Source organism: Microtus oregoni, unplaced genomic scaffold, assembly GCF_018167655.1.
Source record: "Microtus oregoni isolate MIOR12 unplaced genomic scaffold, Mior012 000010F_ref0000083, whole genome shotgun sequence".
Classification (NCBI taxonomy): Eukaryota; Metazoa; Chordata; class Mammalia; order Rodentia; family Cricetidae; genus Microtus; species Microtus oregoni.
Genome location: NW_024543069.1, coordinates 43,463,944 through 43,484,483, shown reverse-complemented (window position 1 = coordinate 43,484,483; position 20,540 = coordinate 43,463,944). Strand labels below are relative to the sequence as shown.

Below are 20,540 nucleotides of genomic sequence, written 5' to 3'. Positions count from 1 at the left end.
TTTTGTGGTTGGCTTGAGAAAATTGGGATCTAAAAATGGTAACACATATTATTTAATCATGCTGTTTCCAATACACTTTAAAATTATTTTGCTAGCGCCTTTACTGTCTACCTACAAACTGACATCTGTAAAGGAACCCCAGTCAAGAGGAAGAAGAGCATGCTGAGTACTTCCTCTCAGGAGCTTTTTATTTCTCTTCCCAGTGCAGCTTTTGTGGTCCCCTCTCTTTTACTCCTCATTTCTGAATCTAAGTAAGCCTATCCTCTCTCTCTCTTTCCTTCCCTGGTTCTTATAAATAAGACTGGAGAGAAGAACCTTAGTTCTTCCATAAAAGAAGGATGAAGTCACAACTAGATGCAAGATTAGTCAGTTTTGTTGAGAGCTACCTCTGGGAAAAGAAAAAGGGGCTTTTCTATGGTGAGTAATCCCGTTTCATCTATATGTGTGGTACTTGGGCAAAACCATACAAATCATATACAGGACTTTGAAATATAAATTTTTTGAAAGTCTGAGAAATTACCAAAATAGAGAAATGAAAAGCTAGATGCTCTATAAGATGCAGTAAAGGAAGAAATAACAGCCAGTAGGGACACTGAGGAAAATGATGGCCACGTGAACACATGCGTGAAGCATGTTACTCCACAGACAGCTCTCCACAGTGGGTGACGTTTTTCCAGTCAGTCATTTCTTCATCCATCCTTACGTAGATGTCTGCTGCACTGTAGTGCTTTGGGGGTGCTCCTGTGTCTGTGGGTAGACCTTGTCATCTTACAAGCTCGATGATGACATTCACAATGGAAAGGAGAATCATCCTAGCAAAGTGTTGTATTCCAAGGTGCAAATTAATCATTTTATTTTCTAATCATCTGTTTCCGTGATTCCCCCTTGGAATACTGATTTGAATACAGAAAGGCCGTATAGCTGTTAGGTCTTGTTCTTAAGCTAACTTTATACTTTCACTGTTTGTAAGGAAGCTTTCATGTTTTTGCATTCTCTTCTCTTTGGGCTTTTTAGTTCATTACTGAGCTTAAAGGTCTCTTTCCTATGATAGGAATGATTGGGTATTTTGGTAGGCCATAGAATAGTGGGGTTTAGATAGTAAGAGCCTACTTTAGGTTGAGGCTTTGCACTGCTTGCTTGGTAGAAGATTGCCAGGTAAGATCTCATGATCTCAGAGACAGCTTGCTTTGCACTGTTTTATTTTTACCAAAAAGTTAAGGTGAAGAGTGCTAAGGGGTGTGGTGACGTGTTAAGAGGTAGAGCACTCGCCTGCCATTCTCAGGGATCTGGGTTCTAAAAAACAGATGGGGGCTAAGGCACGTTCCTGTAATCCATGCATGTATGTAGGAAAACAAGGTAAGTTCAAGACCAGCCTACAGGCTAACAGAAAAATGAGTAGAAATGAGTTGAGTGATGTTAAGCTTTGAAGTTGACATTACGAGTTGAACAGTATGGTGTTTGTCAGCAGTCCTGTAATATGTAATACTGGGGGGTTTGTTCTCTTCTGAGGGAGCAATACAAATATTTTAGACACACTTGGAGTCATGTGAATTCAAAGAAGGTTTGGGTGGTCATGGAAGTTTAATCTGACATTTGAGAAAATATTTCCAGATTATTATTTATGGCATAACATTTTATTCCTCTCTGCCTATATGTGAAGTTATCTTTTGGGAAGATGAGCCCATGAGGTGTAAAGCCTCAGAATGAAGTCATTTTTGCATGGGAAATGCAATGTATTGACTGATTGCTCTTACCTATTGTTATTATTTCTGCACTGTTTTTAAAAGCAAGATTTCCAAGTAAACTTTCCTTGGTTTTGACTTCTTCAAGGATAAAGCCCAGGCTTACCAAGACAATGGTTTATTAGCTTCTGTTGCAAACTCTCAGACCCAGGGACAGAACAATTGTCACTGTTAGGAGCTCCGTCTAATTGTGTGTAACTCTAACCTTCTTCTCCTGGAATTCCAGGCTGCCAGGATGTTGCAGATGAGTTCAGGGCACAAGAGATTGATGGACAGGCCCTGCTCTTGCTAAAAGAAGACCATCTCATGAGTGCAATGAACATCAAGCTGGGCCCAGCCCTGAAGATTTGTGCACGCATCAACTCTCTGAAGGACTCTTAACAGGAACTCAGGACGTTGATGTAATATCAGTTTTATCCCTCTTAATGGTAATGGTAAAGCCTCATTTGGCTGAGAATATCAGACTGATGATGGAAGGCCAAGCACTTTGGGACCGCCACTTGCAGTGCCGACATTTCTCTTCAGATACCCTAACTCATCATACATTTTCATAATTAGCCAACATTGGTAAAGTTAATTTTACCAGTTACATACAACACTGAAAGACTTGTTACAGAGGCCCATATTTTTCAAAGAAACATGTTATACTAGATAATTTTTTAAAGGTAATGTTTATCATTAGTATAAAAGAAGCCTTTTAAAAATAATTGATTTACACCCCCCCTCCTTTGATTCTGTTTTCTTATACATTTTTCTACCCTGTTAGTTTTCCAAAGGTTATCATAGAGTTATAAGGTAATTTAGGAGCCCATTGACAGAATCGAATGCAATGAAGTATCAGTATGTTTAAAAAACATATCTTCCTGACAAATGCTTTGTCTTTAAAACAGGATTGTGTTCTTGCATAAGCAGTATTTATGGAGGTCACAAATGTCTGTATTCTAGACTTCACCCAGATCGGCATGACTGACAGTTTTCCTCTTGGTTTTGTACATTAAGAGCAATAGTTCTCAGTGGAGAGGTCTCTTTTTGTCCTCCAGGGGGCATTTGGCAATCTCTAGACACATTCTGGTTACCACAGCCTGTGGCTGTTACAGGAATCGAGGAGGTGGTAGTGGCAGCCAGAGGTGTTGCTGAAAGCTCTTCAGTGCACAGGACTATTACCAAGAGTGACCTGTTAGAGATGCCAGTAGTGCCAAGGTTCAGAAGCTGGTGCGCAAGGAGTGCCGCGTGTTGGTCTTTTTCACGTGCAGGGAGCATACTTTAAAGATAAGGTCTGATAAGGAGTACCTGTATAGCGAAGTATTATTCAGATGGCATTAATGTTCTGCTGAAGTATTTTTTTTTTTTTTTACACTTTAACTGTATACTAGAAAAGGGAAGAAAATCCGTAAAACTGGTCTACAAGATTAGCGTAATTTACAGAACATGTGACTGATGGGTGTACGGCACTGGTCACCTTTTCCTGACTGTTGCCCTGTACTGGTGAGTCATGCCTGGGAGGGTTGGCAGTGGGGTGTGACCCGTCCGTGTGCTCTCGGAGCGACCCTGCCTGGATTCTTCCCATAAAGCATTGAAAGTGATTTCTCTTAATCGAGTGTTCACTCAGCAGTTATTTTTTGTAGAGTTAGGATGTTAAGACAGAAATTTCTGTGGGTGCTCTGAGAGCCTTAAGTGCTGGGCATCAGAAGATCTTTACTACATCATCGAGAAATCTCAACAGTTAAAGGAGCGGCTCACAAATCCTGGCCACAGACGTAAGAGACAGCAGAGTCTAAGCTTACTCATCTTCACTGCTTTTTCCAGAGACTCTGTTGAGCCAGTAGAAGACTAACAGATGTCACAAAGGTATCACAAATATTTATCTTTTGTGTTTGTGTACATTAGAAAATGTTGGTTATTTTTATACAAAAATATAGTGGGTAATTTTTTTAATCTTTAGATGCCTCTTGTTTGAATGTATGCTTTGTGGGACTGTTAACGTAGTAGTTGAAGAGGTGTTCACTGTAGTCCTGTGTAGACTCAGAATGTGAAAGTAGCAGGAGGCTCATGTTTCAAACCTACAGTAGTATAGTCTCTGTTACATATTTCTTTGCATCACATTTTGTTATTAACGTTTCTAGAAAGGTAGGTACTCTCCAGTCCATCTCATTTATTAGTAGTAATGAGTCGTCATGGGAGTTGTCATAGATTTTCCCCTCATCCTCCTAAACATAGACTAAGCAGCACTCAGAGATTGCTACTATATGAAGGAGGCACAAAGGTAGATTTCCTCTGGAATTAAAACTGGATTGTAGTAATCCACAGTTAATACAGAGTTGATTGTCCAGTATAGACCTCCAGCAATAATGCTTCCCCTCTTGCAAATGCTTATATATATAACATTTAAGGTATTAACTCTACAGTTCTACTAGAACCAGCCCACTGTGTGCTTATGAGAAGCCCCTGGGCCTAGCACTGCCTTTAAGTATCCCTAAGCAGCGTACAAGAAGAGTTTCTGCTGGAGAATGCCTTCTTGTCCTTAATCTTAGATGTAGTCCAGATCTTCTGTTGTCCGCACTTAAATTCAACAAGAAAATACACTTTTTTCCCCTATAAGTGGGTTGTTTTATTAAGAAATGGCTTATTTGCTGTCATTTGGTAGTTCTCCCATTGCTGCAGGTATTTCTTTAATTTAATCATCCTAATTTGAAAGCTTTAATAATATGTATGTCCCTCTCTCTCCTGAGCACTAGACTGTTCAGTAGGACATAGATAGGAAGAATGCCAGTTTCATTCCCTGTTGTATTACTAAGTGCTTTAAGAACTTTCCTGGAGGAAAAAAAAAATGACAAGCAGAGGGGAATATGGGTTCATCCTATTTTTGCTACTCGAGTTTGCATTTCCTTACTTTAAACCCCTTTCCACCATGGGACATACCTTTCACATTTTATTTGTTTTAAGTTCTATGTTCTTAGGGAAACAAACAGCTGGGTTGTAAAAGTTACTTTATATGACAGTACTTACAAGCTTTGTGTAGACGTGTGCAGGGCACAGCTACACAGCTTCATTATAAATCAGCACAGCAGAGGAATGCTGTCTTCGTGACAGCTTTGAGGGCAGGGATCTGCGATGGTTACATTCACTTCCATTTGTGTGGAGTTCTAATTGTGACATCCAGGTTAAAGCTTCACCTGGGAGGAGAGATGCAGAAAAGAGAAGAGAGATGGCGGTGAATGAGCTAGATAGAGAGTGGCTAAGAGGCAAGTGGGACTTCCCACTTGTGTTAGTTCCATTATTGCAGCATTGAACACGTTTCTGCACTTTTTGGGTTACCTAAATAAATAGAAGTGGGTTTTTTTTGTGTGTGTTTTAGGAATCCTGCTGCTTTCCTCTTTTTGTTGTTTGTATTGAACCATGCTTTTGAATAATTTTTTACATAGTCAATCTTCATATAATAAGTGCAAAATTGTTAGTCACAGATCTGTTTACGAGTCTTGGATTGACGTCTTGCACAGGACACAGTTTCTTACAAGTTTGTTTAGTCGTGTGCCTCAGAACTCAGAGCCATGCTTTAAGGGACTCAGTACGATCCTGAACCAGAGAGGTAGGGAAGAGATAGAGTCATGTGATTTTAGGCTTTGATTTCATGTGTATGTGTGATTTTAGAATAAATTATTACTGATGCATGTGAATGAAGCTGATCTTGCAGCTGCTGTCATTGTGTGAACTCTGACTGGTAATACTGTTAACACATTTCAGACGTGTTTTCAGCCTGAGAGGCTGTATGTTGCAGTTTGAAGACTTTCATCCTTTGTGATGCCGGCAACACTTGCTGCCAACTGGTATCATTAGTGGCATGGAATGGCTTCACCTCATTTCCTTCACTAAGCCCCTTTTGCCCCCAATCCTACCCCAAATAAGCTGCATAGAGCTTTCTTATTAGTTCTTGGCTTGGGGCTGGGTAGTATCCTGCTTGGAAATCTTCAGGATTTTGTAACGGGCTAGACCTTTATAACCATACCAGTTGTATTTCAATGAAAGGTTTGTCCATCTATGCAAATCATTTCCTAGGTATGTTTCTTGTGCACCGTACATCTAACTGTGTGACTAGTTGGACCTTGGACCCATTTTTTTTTTTTTTGTGGTTGGGAGCTGACAGGAAGATGACATGGCTAGCTAAATGAAGACATTTAACATGATGGTGGTCATTAGCAGCTTAGAAAGACCCATGGTGCTGGGTGGTTGGACTCCCACTGTAGCAATGTGAAGGTCTTACAGTGTGTTAGTTGTTCTGTTTGCTGGTACTAGGGTCTGCGGTCAGGGCTTCACACTCCACCTCTGAGCTTACATCCTGTGCTTTCTGCTTGATTGCCTTTACTAACCTGGAATTGTGATCCTCTGGCCTTCTTTCAAGTGCTGGAGTGCAGGTCTGTGCCACCATGCCAAACCTAGCCCTGGTGGTTTTAAATGTCAAGATTTGCCTTTAATCAAATGAGTTCTTTCTCTTATCACCTGACCCTGCTCTGAGGTGAGCTGATGTTACTGGTACCACTGGTACCCAAGTGAGTAGTCCTGAATTTCTAAGGATAACTAGTAAGAGGGGGAAAGAGAGTATCTGTCAGAACTTAGAAGTTGTTGTGAGTAGACAGAAATTAGAGGAGTTTCCACATTGGATATCACAGTTGACACAGTCTTCAGGGCACTGTAAGGCAGTTTGTGTCTCAGTCTGAGGATCAGTGACTGGCTCTTTCCCCTGACTGGGTCCCAGTAAGCACAAGCCTGCCTGTGTTCATGACATGAACTGTTTAACTCACAGCCACCAGTATTGATATCTTATCAGTCCATTTAGAATATTTTGTTTCATCTCAAAGATTAGTTTTCAGTTTAGATGAGTAAAAATAAGTGTTAGAAATAGTAAATATGTTACTAATATTTAATTTTAACCTATTGAATCATATAGCTTAAATTCTCTGTGTTAGAAGATTATAAAATGCATTACCCTATAGTTTATAGTTGAAATAAAAGCTGTTTCTTCAATTTAAAATGTTGAAAGTGACATTAGCTTTTTTAAAAAGTTACCTAAAATATTAAGACCTTATAAGTTGTGCGTATTAGTTCTAGAGTTCAAGCTACTTTGAAATTATACTAAGAGAAATTTTTCTTTTTATTTTTGAAAGTTACAAGGTACCAATTGAAAAACAGTTACTACCATCATGTTCCAGAGTAAAATATTAGCAGGTCCTGCCCTCTGTTGTGAAGTGGTCCCAGCTTCCCTAAGTCAGAGTCCCATGTGTGTCCACACTCTCTGGCAAGTGCCATCGTTACGGGAAATTATTTCCATGGTGATTTTATTTTTTTTCCCTTTTGGTAGCTTGTGGACATTGTGTTTTATTTAAAAATGCAATTAAAGTAAAATGTTAGGTACAAAATGAGATTCTAACACCTTATATTTAGGCAGAGGTCTTTCTGTTGCTTTTCAAGTGTACACCTACTGCTCTCTGTGATATTCCTAGTATTGGGTATGAATCTGTAGAAAGAAAAATTTTAAAGACGGTATGTAATGAATGAATTTTAATTTTGAAACAATCAGTATAAATTTAAAACATGCTAGCATGGCATAACTTTATGAAATATAAGAGGGATGTATTAAGTCCTTTTATACTGTCTAAATCAACACCAGTCGTCATCTTAGATGTCATAGTCCCTATTGGCTTAATGGAGTACGTCAGTGTTAACTGCTTTGTGGACTTTTCTCTGACAGTGGTGAAAAGGCGTGGAGATTACATCATTGAAACAAACAGGAACCCACTGTAGAAGGGACGTTTGTAGTCTTGCCTCAAGTAAACTAAATATGTACAGTGTTTAAAGTTCATGTACTTAGTACCTGTGTTAAGTGTTTTGGTAGTACTAAAAAATGAGCAAAATTGCTATTTTTCTTTAGTAGTGAGTAACATAAATCCACTAGCTGCATTGCCCTGCTGATGGAGATGAAACACTGTGGCTGTGAGCTTGGGATTGCTCCAGATGGCAAATTAGCTTGGTTTGTAATCTCATTTGAATGTGCAGTGTGATTCCTGCACTGTTGATTTTTGGCTTAAGTAATTACTGAAGAAATATCCTCCCCCAGCTCTAAAACTAGTCCTGAGCTCCATAATTGGGATTACCACAGGTGACTGCACCTGTTCATCCATTTGTCACTACTGGACACTTCGCTGTGTGCAGCACATACGACTAAAAAACAAAGTAACAAATCCAGTCTTCCCAGACAACCTCACTGCTGCTTAAGCATATATGTACTTACTCCCAGTTAATGCCCTGTTGCCTGGGAACTGGGGTTATTAACAACCGAGGGGTCCAGTCATATCACCCCTCTCATACTGCACATCTGTCGACAACAGTGAGAACACCTGCCGTGACCGCTGTGAGGGCTGTGACAGGCAGTGTCAGACTAGTCCTGGGCATGGCGTGTGGCAGATGAGAAGCTGATGTGGAATCTTAGACATCTTTAGATCCAGTATTGATAAGAGCAGTTTTCCAAAACAGAAACATCTGAGAGGAGGCTAGAACAGGCTGCTGCTGTTTCTCCAGTGTTGACTGTGGTGTGTGCTGCTGTCAGTCAGAGGAGGGATGCACTGCATCATGACACACAGGACTGGTAATAACGCAGGTCCTGCTGCGCTGGCAAGTGTTTGGGGAGTAGAGATGGAGTCACAATCAGTTATAATTGGGTAAATTCTCTTGTAACTCTGGGATTCTGTGAATCAGGTTGTAATTTTTTCTTTAAATACTAATATCATTTGATGATACTAACATTCTTTATAAAGATATAAAAATATATTTTAAAAACTTTTATGTATCATAGCTGTAGCTTTTTAAGATGGGAAAATGTCCAAGTAAAGTGTTAGATGACTATATATAATGGATGCATTCGAACAGATTTTCTTTTTTTTTTAAGGCATACTAATCTAAATAGCCCAGTAATCTGGCCTTTAAATTGTTCTGTGATGCTGGTTACTCTTAAAGTGTTTTAAGTTCTTTAAAGTATACCTAAATCGTAAAATATCCCATGCTATTTAGATCTCTGTAGCATTAACACTGATTTTGTAGATGTATTCTTGGAACTTCATACTTCAGCCAAGAATACAGAAATTGTAATTTTGTGTGTGATTTCTCACATTGATGGACTGCTAATCACCTTATTCAAAAGATGTGTCTTATTGTTTTGTTTTGTTTTGTTTTTTCCCAAAATTGAGACGTTCTTAGAAAGTGCAGGATTGTGCTAGGAATGCAGGTTGTGTGTTGCAGACAGTGTGCACAGGAGCGGATGCTGACAGTAGGAAAGGACTCCAGCCTCTTGATTCAGGTAGAATGTTCTCTTTACTGCTTCAGATTTGTTCCACAGGGGCAAGTTGCTGTGATTAACTACTTTTTAACCTTTTAAGCACATTTTAAAAAAATAATCTTACTTTTGATTCTTCCCATTGTTCTATAATCAAAGTTTCATAATAAAATCTCAAAAGATGATTCATCAAGGAAAAAAGCACCACCAACGGGGAAAGAAAATGTGTTTTAATCTTAGAGAAAGCAAATATTAAGGTTTTATGGATGTGTCTTACATGGGATGTTGTATTAAAGTCCTCACAGAAAATGACATAGTTGTAGCACCTTAGCATAGACTTCCTAGACTGGTGTTCATAGCTACAGTTTTACAATGTATAACCTGAAAATGAAGTTAATTTTGCATTATAAGAGCACACCATTATCTATGTAAAAACTGTTCATTTGATGTATTTTTTTAAGAAAAGAGAAAGCACTTTCATATTAAGTCGCATGTGTATGAATTTTAGACTTCCTGTTCGTATGTCTATTCAGTGAGTAAAACGGAGCATCAGATGTTTGCTGGCGATGTTAACTGCTAATGGAAGCACCTTATACTCTGCTGCTTAAACTTGCTTGGATTGCACCTTTGTTACCTGCACACTTTCACATAGAGTATTGTAACAAGGCTTTGAGTGGGTCTGGGTGGAAGTTAGTGGTGGGCCTACAGGATATTTATGTTGTTTATATTACAATAATATATTGTAGACCAGTTGTAACTTCAGTTCTTTACAAATAAAAACCTGACTGGTTATTGTATTTTTACTTCTTTAAGATTTTGAGATATGGGAACCTTAATGGAGGGCTGAACTGGTTATACATTTCCTAGCATATAATCTACTAAAAGTATACATTAAGTTCAATATAGCTAAGTATGTTTTATTCTCAAGTTATGGCCATTGGAAGGCGGAGACAAACATGGCGAGGAAAGCGTGCACCACGAACTACAAGGCCAGCTGAGCTCAGTGCACCATCACAGGAGCATGTCTGCTGCCCTGGGTTCAGTCCCCAGCGTCAAGCGTCACAGATGAGTATATGACTTAAATCAGGTCAGCCATTCACCGAGGTTTTATATCTGAAAATAGGAGCCATAAATTGGGATAATAAAAGCTCAGGTTATAGGCAGCTGGCATTTCCTCTGCACTAACAAATGAAACGTGACATCCCAGTGATTGCCTCCTAGTTTATTTCACCACCTCATTGTGCTAGCGCTTTTATTTAGTTTTGGTTTTTTGAAACAAGGCTTCTCTGTGTAGCTTTGGAGCCTGTCCTGGAACTTGCTCTGTAGACCAGGCTGGCCTTGAACTCAAGAGATTTGCCCACTTCTACTTCCTGAGTGCTTGGATTAAAGGCATGTGCCACCATCACCCAGCCTGTGCCCTTTTTCTTAGAATGACTCAGGTTAGGTTTGCATCACAAAGTGTTGTCTGGAATGTTTGATTTCTTAAGTATCAAACGCAGGTCACAAGTACTTGTTAAAACATCTTGCTTGGTGGGAGAGAGACTAAAAAATCTCTTGTGGCCCAGGCTGACATCAAGGTTATAAGGATGACCTTGAATTTCTTGTCTTCCTGCTTACAGCTCCCCAGGTATTGCAGGCACACACTACTACACTACAGCATACATAAACTTTGTGTGTGCTGTAAGCACTCTTCCTAGTGAGTCTAGCCCCAGCCTCTAAGCCACTCATGTTAGAAATGCTAGGAGTGGTTCTTGAAACACATGGTGTTTCTAAAGAGCAGCCAACATATCTATGTAGCTTAATTCATAATATGAGTTCAGCTTATTCTGACTTACATTGCTTCTCTTTAGGGGTTGTTTTCCCAGAAGATTGGAAGTGATGAGGAGTTGTGCCCAGGAGGTTTGGGAATATGTGATTGCCACTTCTGGGGAAGGTGTCATTGGCATTTATACAATGTGTGGAGTTACCCTAAAAGACAGAATCATCTAGCCCTAAATAAGAGTCTGAGGCTTTTTATAGTCTATGTTGCTAACATGATTATGATCTGACATAAATGAACATGCAATTGGTATGTTATGGCAAGAGCTCCTATGGATCCCAGTTCCATAAGCTGAACAGCTGAAACTTTCCATGAATATTTATAATATCTTAGCTATATTTAAAACGAGCTAATATAAAAAATACGAGACCAGCCTGGTCTACAGAGCGAGTTCCAGGACAGGCTCCAAAGCCACAGAGAAACCCTGTCTCGAAAAACTAAATAAATAAATAAATAAAAAATAAAATGAGCTAATATTTCCCTTAAATTTTATTTATACCAAATAATTTTAAGTCTATTTTTTTCTCTAAAGTTGATAAAATATTTAAGTTCAGATCTTAAAGTTGGCAGTGAAATCTCAAATTGGAGTAAACATCAAGCTGGCCACATGTTAATGTGTTTATTTTACTTTTGGATTAACATCAAATACTCACACAGTGTTGCTGAACAGGCATAGAAACTTTGTTGTGTCCTTAGCACTATTTAATATCCACTACAGAGAGGCTGTGCTGAGAAGTTCTAAATTAGGGGGACACGAGCTTCAGTTCTGTGTCCAGAGCCACCAGGTCTGTCCGTGGTGCTTCTGGAGTTCCTCCCAGCACAGCAGACTGTGAACAGATGATTATGGATACGGGCCTCTCCACTTGCTTAAGTCTATGGATTGGAACAAAACAGCATTTCCAGTTGACAAAAGGATCCAGACGTAATGTGCTGTCCCTTAAATAAAGCTTTTGGCAGTTAAACCAAGAAATTGCAGCAATGAGAAAACTGTTGACAAAGTACAGCCAGGGCACATTCATTTCTATGTATGCTGGGATTTGAACTCTGAGTGAGAGGGTGAGGACCTGAAGTGCTACAAAGGGAAACCAGGTACCAAGAAAGCACACAATAAGCCTGGGCAAGAGTGCTTCTCTAGTGCTCACTCCAGAGTGGGATGGGAAGGGACAGTAGAGGACGGTCTTGTTCATATAGGATGCTATCCTAATAGCTTGTACCATGGCAACAACTTCCGGCCACGAAATCAGAAAAGCCACACATAAAACTACCAGCATAGACAGTGACAGCCAGTAACTCTGTGTACTGACATAGGAAGGGCATTGGTACAGAGAAGCGCTGTGTGTCTGCAGGCTTTGTGAGATGGCTGGCTCTCCTAGAACATACGCAAAGACTGAAATCCAAGTTAAAATGACTGTCAAGAAATAAAATAACTTTCGCCACTTAGATGAGTGCTTGGTGGCTCCAGACAGAATCAAACAGTAATCTATACAAGCTAGTAAGCAAACCGGATAATGCAAAAAGCCGTAAGTGAAGGAAATAATTTGTGTGAGCAGACAAATATGATACTGTGTAAACCTAATACCTAGAACTACAAAGTCCTTGAAGTAGAACAGAATGGAAAGGTTAACCCACAGCAGAAGATCAACAAATGCTAGTGAGAAGCAGAAGCACTCCATAAAGCCCCAGTGGGTGTCTTTCCTTTTCAGCCCTAGCATGAGGATATTCAATAACGTTTTCCCAAGTATGATGAGGAACAACAGACAGCTAACATCTACGGGCTGCTTCGACTGGTGTGACAGGGGCTGGAGAGAGCAGTTCTCTGAAGGAAGAGCTGTCATTTTAATTCAAGACGATCTGATGAAGACATAGGACAAGAAACAGCTTCACTTTGTTTTCTTTCCCTGCAAAAAGAAGAAAAACCTTGATGTTATCTGGTGGTCTCTCTACTGTAAAACCCCACATGCTTCTCCATCTGCACAGACTCGTGACTTGTGAGTGAAGTGGCACTTCTAGTGACAAACAGATGCACAGACAGTGATCTCTCCTAACACTATGAATAGAGATCACGATCAAACGTGGTCAGTTTTTGAGCTGTCTTTAAATATTACATAAAAGTGTGACTTCTCTACTAATTTTAACAACTTGCATTTACCTCAGTCAGAACATTAGAAGAAGCAGGCTCAGGGTAATCAGCTGCTCCAGACAAGCTCTCTTTTTGTCCTTTTGACAGTGAAATTTAGAGCTTATGTGTAGGGGCTATTCTGAGTAGCCATTTTCACATTTTTCCATCTAGATTTCTCTGAAGCTCAAAAATCACTAGGTTGAGAATATTGGGAGCCTATGAAAGAGCAGGAGTTCTCCTCAGGATACACTTGTTTAAATGTGGCAGCTGGGCAGAGAACGCAGGAAAGAGCAGGACTGGAGGCATAGGTGCCCGAGAACAAAAATACAAGAGCAAAGGGCGGGAGCTGAAGCTTGAGTGTCAAATGCATGGACAAGTGGGAAAGCAGTCAGAGAGGAAGAATATTCCAGAAATGGCCTTTCAAGAAAAAGAGATTGGATAAAGTTTATTGTCTGGAATATACAAAACCCCTCCTGGAGTAATCTCCAGCACTCTACCCTCTCAAAACCCCAGACAGCAACATATATCTCAAACACACACACCAGCCAGAAAAACAGCGGAATCCTAACAACAAATCTGAGGGATGTCAACAATTAGATGGGTTAACCCAACACACGGTAGGCATATCATTAAGATGTGCTGTATGCAGCCATTAAAATATCAAGAGGGCTGAGATGTAGCACAGTGGTAGGTAGTACATTTGCCTTGTATGTTCACAACCCTGGGTTTGATCCCTTCTACAAGAACAACATTAAAAAGCTTATTCAGATAGGAAAATTAATTCTAGTGAAAGCACTATTTCTATTCTTGCTGAAACTTCACACATTAAAGACGATAAATTTCTACAATAGTTTAAGTGAAATATAAAGTGTAATATTACGCAACATAGAGGCATAGTGGCATGTGTGTTGAATGAATACCAGCTCCTAGGAGGCACAGGCAAGTGGATCTCTTGAGTTCAAGGCTAACCTGGTCTACAGAGACATAGAACATCCAGACCAGCTAGGGCTGCAGATAGCTCATATAAATAACTTAATGATACACTTGAAAGCTTTAAAAAATAAGAACAGACACCCAAAAAGAGTAGACAGGAAGAATTAAACTTAGAGGTGAAATCAATGAAATAGAACAACAATACAATGAAAAGATGATTTAGTTCTTTCAAAACATTAATAGTATTGACAAACCTTTAGCCAAATTAACCAAAAGAAGATCAAAATTAATATTAGAGATGAGAATGACATTACAGCAGAAACTGAGGAAGTTCACAGAATCATAAAGACATGCTTTAGAAATGCATTTCTGTATGTGTACAACCTATCAAAGTTAAAAATTGAAGTAGACCCATAACATCTAAAAAGATAGAAGCAGCAATTAAAAGTCTCGCAACTAAAAAAAGCCTGGGCCAGAAAGAGTTTGGAATTTTGCAAAACCCTCAAAACACCAATATTCCTCAGGTTATTCCATTGTGCAGACCAACTAAAGGAAATTAAGGACCAATATTTCTTATGAATGTAAGTGCAAAGAATCTCAACAAAATACCTGCAAACAGAATCTAAGAAGACATAAATTTTTTTTAAAATATTTATTTATTTATTATGTATACAATATTCTGTCTGTGTGTATGTCTGCAGGCCAGAAGAGGGCACCAGACCTCATTACAGATGGTTGTGAGCCACCATGTGGTTTCCGGGAATTGAACTCAGGACCTTTGGTAGAGCAGGCAATGCTCTTAACCACTGAGCCGTTAATCATTATGATACAGTTGGCTTCCTCCCAGTGATATAAGAGTGGTTCCATATAAGTTAATCAGTAAATGTAATCCTTCACATAAATAGAAGGACAAAACCCACATGATCATCTCATCAGTTATAGAAAAGGCCTATGGCCAAACAAAACAAAACAAAACAAAACAACATCCCTTCTTGATACATTTTGGAGAAAAATGGATCAAAAATGATTAAGTGGGGCAGGGCTTGGGAGTGCACAGTAGAGAAGAGACTATGCTGAGGGATAGTATTAAAGGCCTTTGAGTCACTGGTGGTGCACATACACCTTACATTCTGGCACTTGGGAGGCTAGCCAGGTGGGTGTCTGAGTTTGAGGCCAGGATAGTCTACAGAGTGAGTTCTAGGACAGTCAAGGCTACAGAGAAGCTGTCTTAAAAAAAAAACAAAAGGCCCTTGGAAAGTACAAGTTTAAATGGAGTTATGCTGGGAGTGATAGGCAAACCAATTAGATACCATACACCTTCCAAATCATACCACCAGTACCTGGGATAGGTCACTTATTATTTTTGAGTTGTTTGTCAATGATGTTCATACACCTGCACCCAAACATCATCCAAACATCATAACCTATTGCCAATGTATTGGTTGCCCTCTAGAAATTGATGGTATAACCCTATTGCTAAGCTGGACAGTGGTGGCGCACACCTTTAATCCCACCAGCACTTAGGAGGCAGAGGCAGGCGGATCTCTGTGAGTTCGAGGCCAGCCTGGTCTACAAGAGCTAGTTCCAGGACAGGCTCCAAAGCTATAGAGAAACCCTGTCTTGGAAAAACAAATAAGTAAACAAATCTCTATTGTTGGAGATAACACATACTTGAGAAATCTAGCTGGTACTGACCTGGAAGCTTTCCCCCTACTGGCTAGTTTTTATGTTGCTGGAAGATACTATATATGCTACCAGAGGAGAAAAGTAATTGTCTCATCTAGCTATAACTCTGAGCTATAACAACAACCTGCCTGGCAATAGTGGCACAAATGTTATAGAAGTAACCAACCACTTTTTGATTGGATTTAAGGCCTGTTCCACAAGATAGAACCCATACCTGAATCTCAATAAGGTCCAGAACCTGTGGTTAGATAGGCAGAGTTTTGAGTCCACTGTGTCCTCAAGGGCCTGAAGGGATGGCCCAGGATCAAAGGCTGGGGTTGACGGGCTGGCACCATCCAGTAGGAACTGCCGCCTCGGTTGACAAAGGGGCCTCAGAAGAGGCTGGGGGGCCAGGCCGCCCCAGAAGTGAAGGGCAATCAGGTAGAGGAAGTAACGGTTGGGGTTTGCGAAGATGGTCTGGGCCCAGAAGTGACCACAGGGGCTTCTTTGGGCCTACGAGGGGCTGTTTAGGTAGGTGAAATTGCTCTGGGCTAAGACGTGGACACTTCTGTTGTGACTGTATAGGACGCAGCAGGGCAGGCTTTGGAGGGCTACTCTGCTCTGGGCCTTCAACTAATTGCTGGGGCTGCTTGAGGCCCACCAGTGACTGTCGGCAACTGGACTGACCCAGGAGAGATCTACGGGCCAGCTCTGCTGACTCAGTGTGGATCTTCTGACCCAGCACCATCAGTCTTGTGTGCCATAAACTTATTAAGGTGTACAATTTATTTATAAAAATATGTAAAAATTGTGTTAAAAATACAGTATTTTAAAACTATAGGTATAAAAGAAACCCAATAAGCAAGCACTCAAGGTTCCCCCCCATCCTCACTTCAGTTTAACTTGACCCTCTCTGAAAACGGTCCATTCCAGATCGAGCAAACAAGGACAAAGAAATGTAGCTGTCCACCTGATGGACAATGCATGCCCAATTGGGGTGGCCTGAATAAGGAAGAAAGCCTGGAGGGAAGGACAGACCACACAAAGCTCTCCTTGGAACAAGAGACACACTGGCTTAAATTTAAACATGCCAATGTTGTTTTAAAATTGGGGTGAGGGAGGAAAATTCTGAGGGATCACATTTATAAAACCCTGGGCCAGGAATTAGCTCCGTTGTAAAGAGCAGATACTCCCATAGAGGAGCCGGTTTGGTTCTTAGCACCTACGCTGGATGTTTCATAGCTAGCTAGCTCCAGTTCCAGGGATCCAATGCTTCTGGTTTCTATGGGCAGCTTGACTCAAGTGTACACAAACACACAATTAAAAATAAATCCCAGGGGCTGGAGAGATGGCTCAGAGGTTAAGAGCATTGCCTGCTGTTCCAAAGGTCCTGAGTTCAATTCCCAGCAACCACGTGGTGGCTCACAACCATCTGTAATGGGGTCTGGGGCCCTCTTCTGGCCTGCAGGTATACACACAGACAGAATATTGTATACATAATAAATATTTAAAAAAAATCACAAAAATTCAGGGCAGGTGAGCTGGTTCAGATAGTGAAGGTGTCTGCTGCCAAGCCCAATGACCTCAGTTGAATCCACAATCCCATGTGATGCAAGGAGAAAATTGACTCTTTCAGGTCATCCTCTGACCTCCACACATAGACTGTGGTTCCTCCCAAAATGAATGAAAATTAGCAATTTCTTTAAAATCCAGGCTTAAGAGTGTATCTCTGGAGTAAAAGAAGCAAGAGAATGCTCTATCTTCAGCGATTCTATTGCTTATATCATCCATCCAAAGGAATTAGCAAAGCCAGAAAGCGCTGGCTAATGTCTGGAGCACTCAGTGTTCCCCAGGGGCTCACGAAGGCTCGGTTCTAAAACCTGCCTGGAACGGCTAGATGAGGAATCTGACACAGAGTGTGGGAGAAAACCCAGGGAAGGCACACGTCTGGAGGTGGAAAAGCAATTAAAGGGAACACGCAAGAAGTAAAGTTCTGGGTCGTTTTACAGTGGTTCCTGAGTATGGCTATAGAAAAGAAAACTTTCTCAGGTGAAACATTTCTTAGAGAATTTTATATATGTAGTCCCTTCTTGCATAATCTACTACAAATATCTAAAAATTCCAGTATTTTCTCCTCAGTAGGCTCCCAGAATGAGGCGAAATCGTCTTCTACTCTACCTGTCCAGAGTTTCCCTTGAGAAGGCTCCACAGGGGTTCAGAGATGTACAGAATAAGGTCCTTTCCTGTATCTATTCATGTGCCTCAAGTGCAACCTGGAGCGCACACATGGAAGGCCTTTCCCAGACATCTTGTCTTTGAGATCTGGCACAGCAGGGAAGTGCTGGCAGACCTGCGGGGCCCTTCTGTGCTTTCTATCTATAGCACCGCGTAGCCCTGGCTGTCCTAGAACTCGCTCTGTAGACCAGGGTTCACCAGCCCCTGCCTCCTGAGAGCTATGCTATACTTACTATACTACACTAACATGCTATACTGTTGGCTCCTTGTGTGTTGTTCCACTATACAAAAGGTATGCCTAACCTCTGTGAAGGGAAACAGAAGTGGCCATCATTAACAGTCTAAATGTCCCTGTAGAGAAAGCAAACATCCTGGACTAGAGGCAGCCCAACTGCTTCCCATCTCGGTTTCTTTGAGCAGGAAGGAGGCCTGTGCTTAGACTGACAGTCCACTTGATGCGGAGTTGGGCACACCTAACACAGCATCTGCTTAGAGAACTCTCATAGAATAGCAGTCTTCCCAGTGTCCACACACGTAGTTCTTACTGTTTGGTTTAAGGATTTCCTAACACTTTTGTTCTAAATAATATTTTTAAATGAAAAATCACTATATTTTCCCAAACCAAAAACAATTGAGCAAATTTACAATTTCACAATTGTTTTAGTATCTAGCTGAATATTAGCTAAATTCTCATCCGCATTTAATCTGTCTAGATACCCCACATATTGTACTGCTTCTGGAAAATTCTCTGTACATTCATGAGAGTAAAAAGGGTTAGTAACTTCAGGTACTTTTATAATCCAGCAATCGTGTTGCAGAACCTCATTTCTGGTCCTAAGTTTCTGCACTGATTGCAGCAGGAGACAGGAGCAGCCGGTGTCCACACTGGGCCTGGGATGCAGGACACAGACAGTGCCACAGCTGTCTGTGTGAGGCCACTGCATGGAAAGGACCTGTGGAGAATACTCCTGAGCTTGTCAGGGTTTCACATACCCTAGTCCTAAAATCAGTCATGGCCAAAACCACAAGTGGAAGTGAAGAAAGGGGCCCAGCCTATCCATGAAAGCACCACCTAAAAACAGGCCCTATCCAAATGCAGGGGCTCTGTCTCTACTGTACCCACAGGAGACTGCAGTCAGCTGTTGGCTCAGAAAACCATCCTTCCAAAACATAAATGTACACTCTTTTAAGATGTAATTCTTGTTTGATAGTGGTTTCAAAACTTGTTATATATAACTGATAAGGCGCAACACTGACGCTCCTGAAATCTACACAATGGAAATTTCCCGTTTTATTTAGTACTTCAGCAGACTGTGTTGTCCACTGACACCAGCACATATTACACACCATGTACATATGCGCATTAATTCCTAGGTTCTCACTGGGAGATGGGCCCATGTGGGGACATCCTTCAGTGTTCTCTTCCCTGCCACATGCTAGGTGATACAGTTCCGGATGATGGAGGCTCTGCCAGTGTGGGCCCTGGGTATGGGTACGGCTGCTGAGGAGTCACAGTCAATGCACCGCATGAACAAACCTTCGCTGCATTAAGCCACTGGGATTTTGAGATGACTGTGAAAGCCTACACTGACTAGTTCTCTGTGTCCTTTGAAAATGTTTTTAAACTCATGTTATGTATTTCACAACAGGAAAACTATTAGAGAAAACTGTAACTTTGAAAAGCAATACAAATGTAAGAAAATTGGTTTATATTACAATTCAATTTTAATTTAGGTATTCTAGTAGCTTTTAGGTTTCCTTCTGACTTGTTCAAACAGGAAAAGAATATCTCAATTCAATGATCTGAATTTGAACATCAAGAAATGAGTGTTGAAAGGACATACTAAAGCGCAGAAATCAATGAAATTTAAGAACAGTAACAGGGCTAAAGCTTCTGTAATCATTAAGATAATTAATGACTATTTTGAACCATTTTTCCAATAATTTAAGCATCTGTGATAGCCAGGCAGTGATGGTGCAAACCTTTAATCCCAGCACTCAGGAGGCAGAGGCAGGCGGATCTCTGTGAGTTTGAGGCCAGCCTGGTCTACAAAACCTTGTTCCAGGACAGACTGCAAAACTATGAAGAAATCCTGTCTCAAAAAAAAAAAAAGAAGAAGAAGAAGAAGAAGAAGAAGAAGAAGAAGAAGAAGAAGAAGAAGAAAAGAAAAAAAAGAAAGCAAGAAAGAAGAAAAGAAGAAAAAAATCACATCTTGGGGTTGAAGAGGTGGCTGTTCTTCTAGAGGACCCAGGTTCAATTCCCAGCACCCACATAGCAGGCAGCTCAGAACTGTCTGTGACTTCCCATTTCCTGCTGAAAAACACTGATGCACATAAATTAAAAATAAGTATTTGTGATGAAACAGTATAGATAATACCAAAACTTACCCACAAATAGAGTGCTAAGTATCTTTATTAAAGAAACCAACCCTGGCTGGAGACATGGCTCAGCAATAAAAGCACTTGCTACTTTTGTAGAGGATTTGGATTTGGTTCCTAGCACCCACTTAGCGGCTCGCAGCCACCTGTAACTCTAGTTCCAGCATCAGCAGGCACATCTGTGCTGCAAGTGCACAATACAGGCGCAAGTACCAATAGACAAAATATTTTAGTCTTAAAACATCTGCTTAAAAGCCTTTCCTCAAAAAGGTTCAACACAGTTGCTTCCCTTGATTGATTCTACCGAATGTCTAAGAATAAGTATAG

At 40.6% G+C, this 20,540-nt stretch overlaps 2 protein-coding genes across 18 annotated transcripts in view; one reads left to right on the top strand and one right to left on the bottom strand.

Moving 5' to 3' along the window:
* The window catches only part of Phc3 (polyhomeotic homolog 3), a 75,350-nt gene extending 64,116 nt beyond the window's left edge, over nt 1-11,234 (top strand). For all 7 annotated transcript variants that reach the window (XM_041659323.1, XM_041659321.1, XM_041659322.1 and 4 more), the window contains one exon: nt 1,969-11,234. In XM_041659323.1, coding sequence (XP_041515257.1) covers nt 1,969-2,123 — 155 coding nt within the window. In that variant the 3' untranslated portion in view covers nt 2,124-11,234. The remainder of the gene's footprint in view (nt 1-1,968) is intronic.
* Nucleotides 11,235-11,458: 224 nt separating this feature from the next.
* Nucleotides 11,459-20,540, bottom strand: part of Gpr160 (G protein-coupled receptor 160) — a 53,891-nt gene continuing 44,809 nt past the window's right edge. For 10 of the 11 annotated variants that reach the window (XM_041659326.1, XM_041659334.1, XM_041659325.1 and 7 more), the window contains one exon: nt 11,461-12,780. In XM_041659326.1, coding sequence (XP_041515260.1) covers nt 11,626-12,717 — 1,092 coding nt within the window. In that variant the 5' untranslated portion in view covers nt 12,718-12,780 and the 3' untranslated portion in view covers nt 11,461-11,625. Of the gene's footprint in view, nt 12,781-20,540 lie in introns of all 11 variants that reach the window. The other variant, XM_041659336.1, reaches the window with a different exon arrangement.